Genomic DNA, 19,607 nt, shown 5'->3' on the forward strand with positions numbered 1-19,607 from the left:
ACAACAAGTGCATTAGTTCAAGGTGCAGAGGTGCAAAAGAAACACACTAGAGTGAAGTAAAGATCGTAGTGCCAGAAGTGACCACATAGATCAGGACTCCAACCCTGTAGAGTAACCTGTTCAGCAAACAACAATCCTACCAAGTACAAACTAGCACTGGAATCAATAATTAAACATTTGTTGCTATTCATTGGTTGAGCAAATACCCGTCAGTTTAAACTCATCTTGGTTAGAAAACATATAAACGGTTTAATTGTATCTATCATCTCCACGTGTATTTAGAAACAGTCAAACCCTATACAAATATTTGTTTTCCTATTATGCAGAATGCAGAAACACAAATCACCCAGACAGAAACATTTTATCTTTGATTGTAGTTTATTCAACTTATTATTGATACATAGATAAAAATGAAATATCTAATGTATTACATGTACATCTATTAAACAAAATTAAATAATCTCTCACAAACGTATGCAGCCATGAATAAGGCCATACAGTTCACTGGAATAGAAATCTTTCACAGAAAGAATATAGCAGTTCTACTTGGTACAATAAACAAATAAGTAGGTGCAGATGAATACGTAAAATGAAAATGCAGCCATTCCTGTGAGTTTATGAGGCATATTTATTTGAAGAAAAACTGTTTTTATATTTTCAATTTACAATGTGGATTTCAATCACTTTTTAAAAATATTATGCACTGTGCTTGCGAATACTGTACGAAATACCAAACCATTTAGTGAAGGCGTGCTCTAGCCTCAAAGATCTGCCATGTTTATGGCTTTATAGTAACAAAATATTAGAATTTAAGGTGGATAAATTAATTGATCAAGTTACACCATTCAGTAGCCTAACATTTTGTAAGACAGGGTGGAATTTCAGCCCAAGTGGTATGTGATCACTTTTCCAGCAAAACTGAACTGTACCCTTAAGTACAAACCTAGTGTTTGGGGGGGGGGGGGGGGGGGGGGGGGCGTAGGCTCATATATAACCACAAAAGAGAAATCTATCCAGGTCTATTGTGATAGCACCATTAGGCCTACAGTAATTTGCGATTTGCAGTCAGATGGCAAGGAAACCATAGTCAAGTTCCAAGGGCTCTCCATATTGTTTCAGACATTTCCCTTGGCAGATTTTTACAATTTTACTAATTTTCCAATAAACCTACCGAAGTGCAGCACATCCCACACATAATACATAATTGTCCACATTTACACACTATAAATTCACTCAAAAGAATGCACATCTTTGTGGAGTCACAATGTGCCGACAGTGTTATCTGGCTGCATGCCACATAATCAGTACATTTATTCTTACTGCAAGTGAAAAGAGACTTGTGAAGAAATTTTATAAAGACCATTACAACTGAGGGTCATGCTTGTATTTTGTTTACAATAACTCATTTCATTGTTTGCTTGTATGAATATTAACTTGTGAATAAATATATCAGGACATATAAGTCACAGTGTCACCAAGCAGGCTAGATTCTGGGTTCAGTGCAAAATAGCAGCTGGTTGAAAATAAATTAACCAGTTAATTTTATAGACAAACCACATTAGTGTCTCAACAGTGGCTATTTCCTTTGTTCATGAAGATCAGGTTCAGGAAATGTGTTCTATAATGGGTAAACATACAAGAAAGAAACTGTTAGAATGTTTTCTGTTGACCCTGTACATAAAGCAGATATGTTCATGATATTCATATATAACCTATATACAATTCTCTTGAAAAACACATGTAGCATTAATGTTTCCTCAATAAGAATGCACAATCCATTAACACCACATAAATAACATCTAACTATGCACATGGGAAGGGACACACAACTCAAAATCTTTTTCACGTAAAAAAATAACACTCATAAATTAGTTTTCATTTCAGCTATTCATACTGGGAAAGGAAAAAGACGTTGATTATTGCTGAATAGTTTTGTGATTACTGCACCCACAGGACAGATAAACTCTTAGGCATTGTCAGTTAGCAGGCCTGCACATGGGTTTTTGTCACTCCATAATTAAAGAATAATCATTCAGCAGCAGCCAGGTAACTGATCAAGAGGATGATTTACCCACCATGTTCCCAGGAGAGCCACAAGGTTGAAATGGTAATCACCTTAAAATCATCAACCAATTCAGACCAACACAGGTTAACTGTGCAAACAACTGCTGTATTACATTAATTGGGCTGAAAGACAAAACACCCACACATCCTGTGGGTCTCCAAAACAAAGGTTGGCCACTCTTGCTTGAGAGGATCAAGATCAAAATCACTGGCAGTCGTTGTTTGAGGTCATCAGTGGATAGAGCATCAAACTACTTTGGTGTCTTGGATGCCTTGTGGTCTCTTCATTACAGTGAACAGACAGTAAAACCCTACAACTGGAAGACAGAAAGTTTCTGGCTTCCACATATATGACCTGATTCACATATATGAAACCAGACATTATCATACCACAGCTATCTACATATGCCAATTCGTGGCAACATTTCAATTCATGTGAAGAGTCAACATTATTACTGTATTACTGTGCAGTGACCTACTCAGCCTGAAACGAGCACTCTTTATTTGTCCATCTGTGTCAGAGAGCCTTTAAACTGAATAGTGATGGGTGCAAGATTACAATTAAAGTGCAATTCTGTCTTGTTCTCCTTCAGGACAGAGGATTTGGCACAAAATCATTATATTGAAGTACATTTCTGTGACCAGCAACTTCTCAGTGCGATCAGTCCACTGAAACTGAACTAATAAAGCCAAGGCAAAAAAGGACAAATTTAGCTTTCTATAATTATCTAAATAACATTAGCATAATGTGAAAGTCTGGGGTGTCTGATAAGAAATGCCTTGACACACAATATGACTGTAATATGATTGTAAGCATATACAAAGTGAAAAAAAGTGCTCCTTCACTTGTGCGTACAGCAGGGGTGCACAACTCCTTTCCCAGAGAACTTTCCTTGTTTTTCAACCAATTAATCTGGCTTTATTTACTAAATAGCCATGCATACTGTACTAATGCTTGTTCACTCCTGTATCAGGACACTTTTTCAGCAAGGATACACAGGCAATACTTAAATTCGTTGCTTTATTAAAATGCCTGATGAAATAAATGATGCTAATTAAATCATTAAGAGCAGAAGTTGGCATAAAATCCAGAAACCAGCCATTGTTGTGCATCCCTGGCTTAGAGTGGCATGCATTTTACTGCAAAGCTGCCGTCTGTGTGTTGGTCTGCATGTGCCTGTGTGGTGGCCAGGTGTGGCTGCGTTGGTGCCCAAGCTTAGCTGGAGTCCTAGGAATCTTGCTGTTGCTCCACCTCCGGCAGCTGCTCCCGCCAATAGGTGAACTGGCTGAAGGTGTCACTGCAGGGGAAGTCAGAAGAGTCACCCCGCATCAACAGGGGGAAGACGTGGTCCACCACCTCCCCCAGACGAACATAGCTGCAGACCACACCAGAAAGACCAGGGTCAGGAACCGTGTATGGCCTTAGGTAACACTGAGAAGACCAGGGTTAAGGAACCACATATCATCACAGGTGACACTCGAGAAGGACCAGGGTTTGAAAACAGTGTGTAGCCTGTACAAGCAGCTGCTTCTCTGTTCAGTGCAGTTCCCCAGGCCAAGCTTGCACAGACATGAGCTGAAGGAAAAATACTTTTTGTGCAGCTGCAGCAAGCAAACTGACTGCCTGATCAACCAGTGGGGGACATCACAGAATGATGTGAGTCCTGGCTGACTGAACCCTCACCAAACCTGGGCAACACTACCAACAATTATACATCAACTTATGGGACTACTGACCAAAGTTGGCACTAGATCAGCCACGCGTTGCACGTCCATTCGTGCACTAGAACACTGGGTTAATGAGATAGTTCACTTTTTTGTATTATATCATTTTTTGTGTACTCAATTATCCCAGACAATTTTTATGTGTGCTGAAGGGTATTTTAGATTCTTACTGAAATTTCTTGAAGTACACAGTTTTACAATGCCTGGTATAGGGACATTTGCAGGTTTGTGGTTTATAGCAAAAAAAGACCCAAGCAGCTCGTAACTTATGCCTCCAGAGGTTGGATATGTGTACGTTATATGTGTATATGTTATGTTATTTTTCAATGAATGAATCTTTGGATTTTTCAGAATGAATGGTGCATGGTGCAGCCAATGGCATGGAGTGTGGGCTTACTGGGCATGGTTAGTGAATGTTAGTATTTTCGGGACCAGGGGAGTGCACTGCGCAAAATGCATGGCGTACCTGAAAACAGGAATGGGTTAAACTAAATATATTATCAGTGGGTGTGGTGTAGCTGGATTTATTAATAGCCAATCAAATGACCTCTCTTCATTCCCTTTAACAGCCAATACCTCAAGGCATCAGCTAGAAAGTTAAAACTTGGTCGCAACTGGGTCTTCTAGCAGGACAATGATTCTAAGCATATCTCCAAAGTTGTAACAAAATGGTTTAAAGACAACAAAGTGAGAGTATTGGAGTGGCTATCATAAAGCCCTGACCTGAATCCCACAGAACATTTGTGTACTGAACTGAAAAAATGTGTCCGAGCAAGGAGGCCCATATACCTGACTGAGGTACACCAATTTTGTCAGGAGGAATGGACAAAATTTCTGGCAAAGTATCGTGAGAAGCTTGTGGAAGGCTACCCCAAGCGTTTGATTCAAGTTAAGCAATTAAAAGGCAATGCCACCAAATACTAACAAAGTGTATGTAAACTTTTGACCCACTGAAAATATGATATAGTACATAAAAGCTTCAATATATCCGTCTCTTAGCTATTATTTTGAAATGACCTCTTATGGAAATAAAGTAGATACCATACATTTACTGTTTTAAGTCAATTAGGGTAACATGAAATGAGTGGAGTTGTGAAGAACTGAGTTTGAAGTCCTTAGCCTAGGTGTAAACTTCTGGCCTCAAATGTAAGCAACGAAACAGCGAGTCTATCCCCATGCAGCATGGTTGTAACATCCAGATATAGAATGTTAATATAACATACATAAATAAGGGCTTAGAAGAGGTAAAACCTAATTTGCACCTCACACCTGATTAGTAACTGGGCAGCAAATGACGTGAAGCCTATAGAAAATCAAGATTGGCTTAAAAAAGGTTTCTTTACGCTTCCCTATTGACTTGACTACATAGACAAAATAAGTGTATTTAAAACATGACGAACCCTTGACTCATCCAATCCCACAAACATACCGTTTTCATCAACAAATGAAAAAAACACGGCCTTCCTAATTGGCTGCAGATTTAAACATTCATGCACAGTATGGTCTTTTTGCCAACTGTGTTTTGTCCTGTAAATATTGCAGATATTAACAATTTATAAATTGATCCTACTTCAGCTGAGCAACTTTGCCTCCATTTTACACCATTTGAAATTTTGCATATTTTTTGCTTCTACTGCTACAAAGTTGATACAATCTTAAAGACCCTGTGCAGTCACGAATGTTTCTAATTTGCATTGACCCATGTGCGGTGGCCACAACACTCATCCAGTATGAATATTTATGTAGTGTGCACTCCCAAGTTCAAAGCCATGACCAAATTCTCAAATACATATTGCGCGGGTCTGCTGCTAACATTAACCATCCAGTTCAACAATGTCTTATTGTGTGATTAAAGATTGCAGAGATTTTCACGCCTTGCCAAAAGATCCAAGTCTCCGAAAGGTCGGGATCGATTATACAGAAAAACAAAACGGTGCACAGTTAGAAATATCAAAGGTGACAAAATTGTGCAGTACACATTTTACCCGATTCATTCTACAATTATGAACAGAAGAGGATGGGCTTTGCCAAGACAACATTTCTAAAGCCAGATGCTGTGCCAACTATCAATCAAGATCAAGATAAGGTCTGTTTGTCTTTTTACTTTAGGTGTTTTACGCATGCTACCTAGCTCAATGTGCATGAAACGCAACGTAGATAACTAGGCTAACTCAACCAGGGAATCCTAGATAGCTTTGATGCTATCGATAATTTAATTAAGCCTTTGCTTAATACGATCAGTTAACGTTAAAGTTACTTAACGTTGATATAGATTATATTACAAATCATAATTTTAGTCATCCTAACCTCACTTTACTTCACTGTCGATAATGTTTAGCCTAAACGGACGCTTACCAGTTGAACGGACCGGTTCCGGTAAGCATCCGTTCGGGCTAGATGACGTTCTGCTATTAATCGAATCAAGCCTACAAACTATAACATTACCGTTAACCTCATCTCCCCAATTTACTTGCTGTCTGGCTATCAATAATTTTGCTAATGTAGCAACGAGTTGTACTTGTGTAAATATATCTAACGTTAGCTGGCGAGTGTAATGTTACTTTATTCTCCAGAATAACGTTACTGCCGCAAAAAAACCAATCGATAATGTTATGTGCTAACGTAGGTTACCCTATAATGTTAAGGTCCTATATTATAGGCTGTAAACGATGGGCTCATACATATACGGCTAAATATTTCTAATGCTGTTATTGCTGTACTCGTTATCCATTATTACGGTCGTATAACTAGCTAACGTTAGCTAAAAACTGACGTGGAGTGAGCGCTGATCCACGTCAGTGGGAGTGAGTGGCCCGGGCTGTCAATCAAAAGTGAATGCATAAATAATTAGGACAGAACTGACATGCCCAGCCAGTCCTGAGTCTGCTATATTAAGAAATTCAGGTTTTACATCAAAGCATGTTTTTTTTATCTTTTCAAAGTCTAATAAGTAGAAAAAATACATATACATTGCAATTTAGTAACTAAAGGAACAATTTAAATGTAAGAAAAGGGAGGCTTCACAGGGTCTTTAAACAAATTTGACACACAGCATGCCTGGTGTAACCCAGAAAATAAGTTCTCACTTATTTTTTGATGCTGCAAACCATTTGGCCATGACGTGAATAAATTGTTGTGGGCGTAGTTTTTTTTTTTTTTACTAAAACAGCTGTGATTCATGAACACTTGTCCAATACTCACCAAATTTGATTTACAAGTGCAATATACTTGATTCAGATGCACATATGTTTTGGTGCCTCTCTGCCAATACGTAGCACTATAACAAGCAAATAAGATATCTTTTGATGGTTGGCATTTAAACTTAAAAAACATAGCCATCATCAGCCAAACAGATCATCAGCAGCCGTTACTACCATGTAAAATTTGGGATCAGTCATCCATTAGGGGGTGCTATACCAAATATGCTGGTTGATTTTCCACCATTTAGAATTTTTGACAAAACCTACTTTTACAAACTAGCCTTAGGCCGCTAAGATGCCTGTCACCTATGCTTAAAAGAACCTGTGAATGTGTCTGTAATTGAATAATTATTTTTAAAAGTTGAAGTTTCAAAACAGTATGGCCATCATATGCAAATCAACTGTTGCAGGCATGGCCATATTTACTAAAATAGCTGTAACTTGTGAAAGCATTGTCCAAACAAAACGGAATCATAAAGCATAATAACTTTGCTGGCCTTTTCCCCAAAAGGTCGTGCTGTAAGAAGTAAATACAAAAAAACTCCCCATTTGCTCACTCCTCAATCTTCAATTGCCTGACTCCTCAAGTTGAAACTTTGCAGGCTATGTGTTTGTGTCAGTCTCTTTGGACATACAATGATAAAGTCACATCTGAAAAAATATGGTCCGCTAATCAGTTTTCAGTAGGCATGTATGTGAAGGGCTTAGCAATGGCTGGAAAATGTAAAAATAACGCATGAACCAAATGATCAAGCAACATGAAATTTTGTGTCCTGACAGACCATACTGTATACCAAACACATCTGTCATCAGCCAATATGAGGTCATAATACATAATACATAATACATAATAAAATCATAATGAGGTCCAAGCATCTTGATATTTGGCGCATATGTACTACTGGTAAGGATGTGCTAACAGGAAAAATTAATTGCTACAGTAATTCATCAAACCTTTTTATTATATAAGGATATTTCATTGTCAGGAGCTTTATATGCCCATACATATCTCTGGTTGGAGAACAAATTTGCCTCAATAACCCATAATGTCTGCAATATTGGAGTTCTGAAATTTGTATTATTATTTTTTAAATAAACACTTAAAATGATTCTTGTTCTACAAAAATTGACTGACTGGTATACACCTTTTTAGGTCCATGAAAATTCTACACAGAACTTTGATACAATAAAATATGGATGAATAAACAGCCAATAAAACTTGATGCGGCCATTAGCATGACAAAATGCTAATAACATTTTAATGCAAAGTTAGATCAAGAAACTATATACGTGTCTTTGGTATGTCAAACCAAGGAAGCTTTTACAATTTGGTTCCACTTTTTCCAAGGGAAAATGAAAAAATGCCAAGACCTTATGAACCAAATGTCCAAATGACTTGACATTTTGAATGCAGTGCATTGGCCACAGATCCAGACAGATCTTCAAAAAACATGGCCCCCATCAGTCAATCAGAATTCAAGGCATATTAGGTGGACTTACCGAGGTCCAATCATCATGAAATTTGGTACATAAATACTACTTTTTACCACGCTCTAGCATCCAAACCTTGGTGAGCATTGGCCAATAGGGGTGCTACAGTATTTAATTAAACCCTGAAGGAGTTCACCAACCTAATTTCTCACTCTGTTTGAACGACTGTCATAAACTTTATATGCCCAAACGTGTCTCTGCCTAGAAAATTGCCATCATGTCCGCCATATTGGATTTCTGTATTTTGCATTATTTGAAAAACACTTAAAACGCCTCTTCTATAAAAACTGACCAGTTTGCATTAAACTTGGTGTATAGCCTCCATAGACCAAGCTCCACGAAAACTCTATACATTTAAATATGACTTGTCACCAAATTGCTAATAACTCCCAAACAGTTCAATAGAAATTGATGAAATTTAGTAGTTATGTTGGCCGTCACATCAAAAGCCAAACTCCAAAGTATTGATCCAGCTGGATCACATGGTGGCACTAGAGAGCACAATATTTGTTTTAAATCATAAATTCATGAAAAACACTCCTCTTTTTGTATGTGAGATACAAAACTTGCTTTAGTGATCAATTTCCTCATCTGGAACAGATCTAAGTTTTGTGTTGCTGAGTGATTTTGGCACTGATAATCCACTTGTTCATTGTTCACTTGTTTGAACATTGTCAGAAAACACAAGCTAATATTGACATTGTTGTATGAATTATTATGTGATATGTTATGTAAATAAATGGTTAAATGTTTACTTGCAAAATTGGTTTTCAAATGACTAAAAGACTCTTAAAGGAAAAATTTAGGCAAACTCAATTTGCTTTTGACAAGAGATTACGATTCTATAAAAGGAAATTCAGGAGAGGACAAGCTTTACACCTAGACCAATTACAATACAGCAATCCACAACAGTTTTGGAACAAAATAAATAAATTGGGCCCTAAGAGATCAACAAAAATTTCAATGGAAATTGTATTAAGTAATGGTGATCCTGAGAATAAAAAAGAGCTTGTTCTCGGAAAATGGGAAAATGATTTTGCAGACTTACTTTCAGGAAATCATATTCCACCGGTTTTTGATGATACTTTTCTAAAAGATACATGGAATGCAAATTATGAGTTGGAGAAAACCATGAATCAATCTGGGTACATCCCAAATCAATTCTTGAATAACAATATCACACGGGAGGAAGTAAAGTGTGTTGTTGACAGGGCAAAGTTAAAGAAAGCATCAGGGGTAGGGAGAATCCCAAAAGAAGTCCTAAAGTCTCCATCATTACTAGCGGTGTTATGCTGTCTGTTTCAAACTTGCTTTGAATATAGCATCATTCCTTCTGTGTGGTATACATCTATTGTTAAACTGATCCCAGAGTCCGCTAAGAATGATCCAAGGGTTCCCCTTAACTATAGGGGCATCAGCCTTTTAAGTACAGTTTATAAATTATACTCTAACATTTTGAATAACCGGTTAATTCAGTACAAAACTTTATACAGTTCTCCAGTCGCCTGTGTGGAGATAAATAACATGTTTACTGGATGGTTTCCTACTCCCTTTGGAGTCAAACAAGGTGACATTCTTTCTCTAACTCTGTTTGCTCTATATGTGAATGATTTGGCTCAACAAATTAAGGATGCAAACCTAGGTATAAGTCTGGAGGTATTTTGGTATTTTACTTTATGCAGATGATATAGTCCTTATTGCTGAATCTGAAGTTGACTTACAAAATATGTTAAACCTTGTGAACTTATGGTGCTCTAGATGGAGATTAACAATAAATCAGAGTAAAACCCAGATAATGCATTTCAGGAAAAAGGGTACAGCAAGAAGTACACAAAATATCACTTTTGAACCATCACCACTAGAATATGCTAGTGTGTATGAATACCTGGGGTTTGACCTGGATGAATTTATGACCTACGAGGTGGGGATAAAATCCCTAGCGACTTCGGCTGGAAGAGCGTTAGGCTCAGTGATTAATAAATTAAAAGTGTGCAAAGATCTTGATTATTCAACATATTCACTACTTTATGATGCCTGTGTTTCTCCTGTACTGAATTATGCTGCTGGCATATGGGGCTTTAAAGAATCCAAAAATGCCAATTCTATTCAGAACAGAGCCATACGTTGTTTTCTTGGTGTACATAAATTTGCTCCAGTTCTAGCTATTAAGGGTGATATTGGGTGGGTGCCTGGTCCTATACGACAAAAATGTGAGATGGTCAGACTGTGGAACCGCCTGATCAGTATGCCAGAGGATAGGATAACCAAAAAGGTCTTTATTTGGGATAAATTACACAGCACCCCATGCAATTTTTGAGGAAGTTGATTTACAATATATTTACAGAAATAACTTTAACTTTTTTTAACCGTTATGAACCGGTATCCTTCCTCTGGATATTGAGGTAGGCAGATTTAATGATGTAATTGAAGAAAAAAAGACATGTCTGTGATCTGGGTGAAACTGAAAATGAATCCCACCTTATGCTGTACTGTACATATTATGATGATCTAAGAGCACCAATTTTCCAATTAATGTGTTAATATGTGTAGCCTCTGGAAACTGTACACTTCATTTTGGAGTTACTTGAAGTTAATTGTCTTATTTGAACCACAAACCCACAAATGCCCCAATACCAGCCACTGCAATGCCATCAAAAACTTTAATATCATTCAACCCACATAAAAATTGCCTCATCAACATTTTCAAGTTTTTCACTGACTGCTGAAGTCACCATTCTGTGCTAAAGCAAAACACATAAACTTGCTTGATTAACTTAAAGTTACAATCTCGAAGATTTCCGTTTCGTTCTCTTTGGCGGTACCAATGGCGAGAAGCGGTAATTGCAGGTGTGTTTTTGGACCTCACTTCCCATAGATCCAACCGGACCCAACCAGTGTCGCCTGTGTGACGTTAGCCAGTTGGCACCTGGGCCACGCCAACTATAGCACTTTTATTATTCAGGCTACTATTTACTGAATAAAACATGGTTGTTATAAAAGTAACGTTATGTACATACTCATTCATTGTCTAACATTAGGCTAACTTAAGCTGTCTTTACACTGCTGAGCCGGGTTAAAATGCTGTAGCAGACCTGGGGTAGAATTATTGATGACCAGTTTCCACAGACGTTCTTTATCCACCTTTTTCCCGGTATGAACATCTTTACACTGCAGAGAAGAATTTGCAGGATTCGGTGTGGCTTGTGCAATTATGTATCTCGTGCATAATAAATAGTCTTTCTCGTGAATGATTGTTGTGTAATATTTTTGAAACAACTGCCTTGCAAAATGTTGCCCCCGGTGTTTCTGGTTTTGGTAGCTAAACTGCTCGAGGATAAAGCTGAGCTGGGTGTTAAATTAGCAACAAGAAGAATAAAACAAAAACAAAGGAGATTTCATCAAAAAAGGGCATCAAGGCTGAAGGAACATATGAGGAAGCGTAATAAAAATAATAACTCTAATCCATACTGCCGTATTATTTTATTTAGTTTTCTCCGGCTTGACATCTTTACACATAAATCATAAACCGGCTCTGCTTCACCTATACCTCGGCTTTATTCCAATCATTATAATATATTGATGAACTTTATGTAAATAACGCTAACGTTAAGGCCAGTTCAGATCAATGATTCGCAATGAGACGAAACAGTTTTAGAATGTTGCAGAGAAAATTGCAGCGGTGTGAACTGGTTAGTTGCAGAGTGTCTGAAGCCATTGCCTGGGGTCTCAAAAGACCCACCTTGTCAAATCGCCAAGTGCAGTTTTAGAACGTTTACAATCAGATGTCTTGGAATTTTGCAAGTTGCATCTAGTCTCGTTGCGAATCATTGAGCTGAACTGGCTTTTAGTTAGCTACGTTGCAACAAGGTAGCATTGCATTCGAGAGACGGTCTGCGAGGTCGGTAGCGTTAGCTAGCGTTTTTTCTAATTGTTAGCTGACATTAGATTGTGTTAATTACATTAGCTAGCTAGCTAACGCAACGTTACCTAATATGGGTATGAGAGATGGATACTGTGCGCAACGTTGTCTAAACTAATGTTGCCTTTCTTGACATGGTCCAGTAGCTAGCGTTAGCTGTTCAAATAGCTATGTAATTTAGTAACGTTACATTGTCACCAAATGTTATATGAAATCTACATCAACAAATAATATGACCTCTCATGTTACACAAAAAACTTTTTAGGGTTCCATAAGCCCCGCCCGCCCGCCCCTTTCTCTGTTATTGTAACGCTAGCAGACACCGGAAAAAACAGTACGCGCTCAAACACAAGTGAGTTGAAGAGCGAGCCTGTTGCATTAGCTCCGCCTACCCTCTCTGGCAGACCAACCACTGATGGGTGATGAAAAATGCATCACTAACTGTGCGCCGCTTGTGATTTTTTCCTAGGAATGTCGCCACAGACACCCAGTTCTTTAATCATAAATGATTATAATAATATTAATTAATATAATAATAGGCTCAATCACCATTGTGTTGCCTAATTCGGCGATAGATAGTGACTTAACAGACATTTATTTTAATGAAAATCTTCGAGATTATTACATTAAAGATTAATAAATAGTATAAGCAGGCACATTCAGACTATATGAATAGTACCAAAGAGTCAGACAACAGGGAAAATCAGTTATCCCAATAGAGAAACTTTGATTTAATTGCTAAAAATTATGATTATACCAACAAAGAAGCACGGAGGCGTGCAGATTCAATGTCCTCCATAAGGGAGTCAAACACCAAAGAGTGTTTGACTCTTCTAGAGAATGGATGAGACATTGATTTTGCATAGCTCTGTGCTTCTCTGTAGGCATAATAATAATTTCAGCAATTAAATCAAAAAAAAGTTTGGTGAGTTCAGCAATGAGTATAACTTTAACTTGCCTTCATTTATTTGCGGGCCACATGTACAAATGTTGATGAATTCGTTCCGACAGCAACAACAACACTGCACTTACGATGATATGTTGGTCTTGGCATGTTCTTGAACCAGTTCTCCTTTTGGGTTGACTGTAAAGATTCTGTTTAATGGGACTCCAACTTCCTTATATGAATACACATCCTAAAAGAGTGAAAAACAACTTGAAAATTGTGAAAAACCTGCAATAATTTTTTGATCCACATCATGTACAATGGCACAGATGCTTGCAGTATGCCATACTCACTGTTGGTCTGTTGCCAAAGGCAGCATAAAAAGGCTGAGTGTTTGGGTAGAAAAGGTTTTTTATGTCTGTGAGGCATTCCACTTTGAACTTCTCTGGTTTCTTTTCAATGACTTCTCTAAAAAAAAAAAAACAAGTATTTGACTCTTCAGGCTCTCATTAAGGCTCCATAAAACAATTAGCAACATGCTCTTTATCAAATATCACCATGCATACAACTAAAAAGGGGACCTATGACATAATTTTAGTCTGTTTTTGCACACCCCTGATGTCTCACCGATGCAGGGCAGAGAAGAGGCTGCTGGGACTGAGCAGAACAGGACCCTGTGGCAGCATAGTGCCCCGCTCGTTGACCCAGTGCAGGTACCCACGGGTCATGTCTGCCATACCGATGGCCCGGGCTGAGCAGTACAGGAACTTATAACCATTTCTGTCAGAGTTCACAACAAGGTTACAAGCTAAAAATATGGCCTCATACTCACAAAATGCACACCTTATAACTAAGGCGCACGTTGATGTCTGTTGTCTTTTGGGATTTAATGCACTTGTCTGCTCATAATTGTTTAATTAGCCAAATAATTTACAAGAGCAGACATTTTTGATAAAATCAAAGCTACAGCTAAAGACTGTATCCTCAGTGAAAATGTTTACTGCAGCTTGATATAGTAGTTAACCAGCCCTACAGTCTGAAGCTCTTTCTAAAATTATACCACAATAAGTGTATAGGACAAATGGCTGAAAACACACCATCCCTGGTGACTATAGCAAAACAGTCCGCATAGACAAACATGCAATAGGTTTACAGGTTAAACATAGGGTCTTATGCTGACAAATATGAACCAGTGCATTTACTTCCTCTAAGAGTTATGGTCCTTTTGGTGCAAACATCCAGATTTAGTCTTATCCGTGTTATCCAAAAAATAACGTAGTACGTGTTGTATTTGGTACAATGGCCTCTTTGTCCAACTTAATGCTAAGCTGTTCATACCCCTAACAGTGTGAGATTGGGGACAGGGGGGCAGAATTCCGATCGTGGAACCCACGGGGAGGGGGTTGGTGGTGTTGGGTTGCAATAGTGGAGAAGGGGGGAATAGAGGACCAAACTGCAATCGTGGAGGATGGGGGGCAGGGGATCATGACCTGGGTAGGGGGTGTCAGGGGGGATTGAGATAGCTGACTGAGGAGGTGGGTGATCGTGGAACAGGTGTGGATGGTCGGCTAGTTAAGAATGGTTTAACCCCTTTGCGCACATGCCAAATCGGGCCAATCCTTGCCCATTTAGGGGGTACCTTAATTAAAGCGTTATAACTCCAGATGTGAGCATCACAGAGATTTGGAAAATGGTTTAAATGAAGCATGACATGTACTATTTACATACTAACTTAGATTAGATTATATTCATACTGTAATTTAAGAAGAAATAAAGTGCCACAAATGCAATTGTCTAGGCAAAAAATCTAAAATAGACTTGCTCTTTTTTAGTTTGCAATGACATATTGAGAGCATATATACAGCAGATTAAACTATATATGTGTGGTAAAAGAATGCTTTCATGCATGCCCAGATAGACACTATTTTCCAGTGTGTCATGCATGGGGGATGTATAGTTACAGATGAGACTGCAGGGAGGGGGTGCTTTGCAAATGGATGACCAGTGTGACAATGGTGGCATTTAGAAACTCTGTCGAACACTAGGGGCATTGCAAGTGGTTAAAAAAAATACTGATGATGACTGGTCATGTAAAATGGCTGCACACCTCTAGCTGCAGGCAACTAGAAATCCCTGCAGATTCCAGTTCTTATTTTTGTGCCTAACTTTGTGTCATATATGCTCAGAGAATGAGCCAGAAAAGGTAAAACCCTGGTTAACCTTCTTGCATTTCCATAACTACTTCAGGTGGCTGAATGTGGTGTCAGAATTCTACATCTACCCAATGTCCCCAGCAGACACACTCATAAGGACATATTAAGGACAGCGAGAAGACAGAATTCTCTAGCCTAATTGGTAAGTACGAGTACCAGGTCCTCCTGTTTAGGGTGCCAGTCACATTCCAGAGCCTGAGAGATTTAATACTAAGTCAGCAGTGGTACGGTATGGATTCAATATCAAACCACAGGCCTCATCCATGCCCAAGAACAGTGCTTCAACAGGATGAGCAACCCTGTAGCCCCATTAAGGTCATGTCAATGGGGCTACAGGGTTGCTCATCCTGTAGCCCCATTAACATCTCCTTTGACTCTTTCTATGTACTGTGCAAAGAATAACAACTTCATCAGGGAGCAGTGAGGGATTTCGGTCTTCCCTCAGTTGAATTTGTAATGCAATGGTCAAGCCTCTTGTGTATTATGTGATATCTATATGCATAAATGACTGTGGTGTAATTGTGTGGAGCAGACCTTCTTATTATTCTAAATACATTTCTGAGAAATCAGACTAAAAGATTATCTTGCATCACGTGTCAAACTGAAGGCCCATGGGCCAGATATGCACATTTTGGTCCAGCCTCCATATCCATTTGGATAATCAACTAAATCTGGCCCATGGAATACTGCAGATGTTTAGTCTGAGGCAATACTCATTTTCAAATTTTTCAAATGTAGGTTGTGCTGCTTACAGCTGCGGTTACACAGCACTCTCCCTCCAATACTCCCCAGTGTTTCCCCAAAAATACCGAAATATCAGCATAGCTGCCACAAAATAAAATAGTTTTTATATATATTTTTAGGGCTTTCTCAGCTTTATTGGTCAGGACAGTGTGGAGATACAGGAAGAATGGGGAGAGACATGTGACAAAGGTCACATTGCTGGATTCAAACACTGACGTCGTAGTTTGCAATGAGTATGTGGACAGTGCTCTACACGCTATGCCATGAGACACCGCACAAAATAAGAAGTTGATCAATAATTGGGTTTATTTACAAGTGGTGCGCTCATGCCCTCTTATTTATGAGGTAAGTAATGTTTGTTGTTCCCTCTGTCACAGTAAAGCGTGAAGCTGGGATGCTCATCTGTTGTTCATAGACACACTGCACTTGTCTGGAGATGCACAGTCATCATAGATAAATGATACTGCACATGACATCAATGAGGTAACAAAAGATAAGATTCTTATCTCCAATGTTGAGCTTTTCCAGTGGCATAACCAGCTGGGGGCATCCATGGCTGAAGCCCTGGATCTGTTTTTTTCAGTCCTGAATATTTTTTGTACAATAAATTTATCCACTGTTCTAATTCATTCCTCCTGGTCCATGATCGTAGTCTCCTCCCCAACCCTCACTCACCAGTCCACGATCGCAATCCACCCACCAAGTCTGCGATCACACTCCATGACAGTACTAGCTACATGTCTGGCCCTTGATTTGCTTTATAATTCTCTACATGGCCCTTGTATTATTCTGATTGACACTCCTGTCAACTGCAGCTAAAAATGTGCACTACTACAAATGGTTATACAGATCTGGTTTATGGTCTGGCTGATCTGGCTTTTGTTTATGCATGAGGACAGAGTCAGTCTATAGAGAGGAAAACAGTAAGAGTGAGAACTACACAGCTGCGCCTAAGCAGCAACCCTGAAATTGGTTGATTTTTGGGACATGATATGGAAATTTAAGCAAGCCAACCACAATTTTACATTTATGACAGTTAGGAAAACTGCGCCTGATCAGATTGGAACTGATCGTGTGACTCCTGACATTGCACTTACTCGCTAACTTTGTGGTAAAGGCGAGCAATACCCTGGTGCGTCCAGTCTTTACCCAGAGTTGGCAAAATGTGGCCCAGAGTGTCAGACCTGTGGGAACAGAGAGGAGGCTATGGAAAATGGTTCCCAATCTTTGAGTTGGAACCATCTGGTGGGTCATGGGGGATGCTGTTGTGGGCTAAAGTAAATTCACATTAAGTTCACATTTCTTTCCTAGTTCCTGTTTAGTTACATTACAGCACCATTTCATTTAAACAACTAGCAGGAAATCAACATACAATCATCAAGCTGAAGGCCTGATGCCAGTCATCCATATAAACAGTTATTTAATATTGGCATAGCACACATAGCAACCATTACATTAAAAGAGTGCGGTGAAGAGTGTAATTCATTGCAGGGAATAAACACATCAGCACAAATGGAAAACAGAAATGTGCCCTATTTTCAGAGTCAAAGCTCAACTTCATGGTAACTCATAACGGTAATAAGGTGTGTCCAAGTCAACTTCAGTGAGTTAATCACTAGAGACTGCAAAGCACTTGTAAAAGAGGTTGGCTTTAGAGGAATAAATTATCTGTCAATGTGCTGAAGGTTTGTTTTCATTATCGCCAATAAGATTGGCTGCTTTTATCTTTGTAATCCCATATGTGTAAGGCCATAGTGAAATGGCAGTTTCATCATATCTGATATACTTGTCTGGGAGATGCAGAGTCGTATGCAAAGGAAGTACCAATTAAAACCAAACATTGCAAATATGAAAAGATTCAAATTCTTTTAACTGGTATAAGTTACTGTCATAGAGGCACTATACAGTAGCTCCAAAAAAATACTTAATTGCCAATGCTTTTTCATCTTAGAAGTTCTACTATACACACACATATTTAACAAATGCATATCTTAGACAATACGACGTGTAGAGACAATCTGTTGCTCTCTCAGCATCCATCAAAGATTTGTATTGTGTGGTTTCTTTTCTGCCCCATATGCTCAATGTTCATACAGTATGTGTGTATTATTAATATGTGTGCATGAGTAACAAAACAGCACAATGTGTCAGCGATAATGTTAAAAGGTGATGCGAATGAGTTAAAACACAAATGCACTATTAGAAACCAAACTTGCGCAGTATTGATTTTTGTTAACCTTTAAGCTATTTTACTCCAGATATTACTATCCACCACATAGCTAACAATGCAATTCACCCAATTCAGATACAAACAAGCATGGAAATAATTGAAAATTACTACTCCTGTTAAGGCTGCTTCATACTTTCCACGTTCTGCGTCCGCGGACAGCTACAGACTTGTACCGGTCGTGCAGACGCGCACGCGGTTCCATTCATACTACAATTGAGGGTCCATGTCGGTCTGGCGTTCCACACAAGCGCATTTCCCGATCTACACTCCATTCCAGTTCCATTATCTCTGAGTGAATGCGTAAGTGAATGCGATGATAAGAAAATTTTCTGTTACACTGACCTATAAAACGCTATTCCAAAAGCAAAATTGGACATGCTATACATCGTTAGAAAGCTTATACTCTCACCTACTGAATAAACGAATTGTCAAACGAGACAGACTGTACTAAAAAGGGTGACAACGCCGTGAACAACAGGTGTGGTATTACGCACAACTATTTTGGAATGTACCCAGGCATCACAAATGCACGTGTATTTCCCAAACGGATTGTCTAAGACAATGTGACCACTCAGTCTCAAAACGGACATCTCTACGCGTAAAATCAATGGGAAGGTTGTATATTTATTCAATATTTAGTCCCAGATATTGACTGTATAATGACATGGTATCATGTCATTTTAAAACTGTCTCGTTTATTTCGTTATTCAGTGAGCAGCGTTTTCACTGCCCTATTGGCATATCTTAGGGCTATTGTCGGCTTTATCTTGTTGGTATGAAGGAATACGATTTTTGAACGGTGAAAGAATATTTTTACGAATGCCCAGCTAGACAATATAAATGTGGGTAATAGCGAATCTCCTCGCACAACTCTCTTCAAAACAAGCATCCATTAAATTTTGTTATCTGGAGCATGTGCAGTCGGTGCGCTTGCTATGCGTACAGTCCACGCAGTAACAAATTTTGGGCTGACCCCTCGCGGACATGGGCGGATGACGACATTTACGCCATGCGGACCAAAGCGGACCCTCGCGAACACGCGGACGCGGAAAGTATGAATTAGCCTTTACTGTACATCAGTGAGTACCATTGATTTTCTGACTTCTAAATATTGCATCAGCATTATAATCAATAC

The 19,607-nt window shown here is 38.8% G+C and overlaps 1 protein-coding gene across 4 annotated transcripts in view; it reads right to left on the minus strand.

Annotated features, from left to right (window-relative positions):
• Positions 1-359: 359 nt before the first annotated feature.
• lpin1a (lipin 1a) overlaps positions 360-19,607 on the minus strand; it is a 110,266-nt gene continuing 91,018 nt past the window's right edge. For all 4 annotated transcript variants that reach the window (XM_064341009.1, XM_064341012.1, XM_064341010.1 and 1 more), the window contains 5 exons: positions 17,340-17,426; positions 13,913-14,065; positions 13,639-13,753; positions 13,432-13,535; positions 360-3,440 (listed from right to left, as the gene is read on the minus strand). In XM_064341009.1, coding sequence (XP_064197079.1) covers positions 3,293-3,440; positions 13,432-13,535; positions 13,639-13,753; positions 13,913-14,065; positions 17,340-17,426 — 607 coding nt within the window. In that variant the 3' untranslated portion in view covers positions 360-3,292. The remainder of the gene's footprint in view (positions 3,441-13,431; positions 13,536-13,638; positions 13,754-13,912; positions 14,066-17,339; positions 17,427-19,607) is intronic.

This window comes from Anguilla rostrata, chromosome 6 (genome assembly GCF_018555375.3).
Source record: "Anguilla rostrata isolate EN2019 chromosome 6, ASM1855537v3, whole genome shotgun sequence".
Taxonomy (NCBI): Eukaryota; Metazoa; Chordata; class Actinopteri; order Anguilliformes; family Anguillidae; genus Anguilla; species Anguilla rostrata.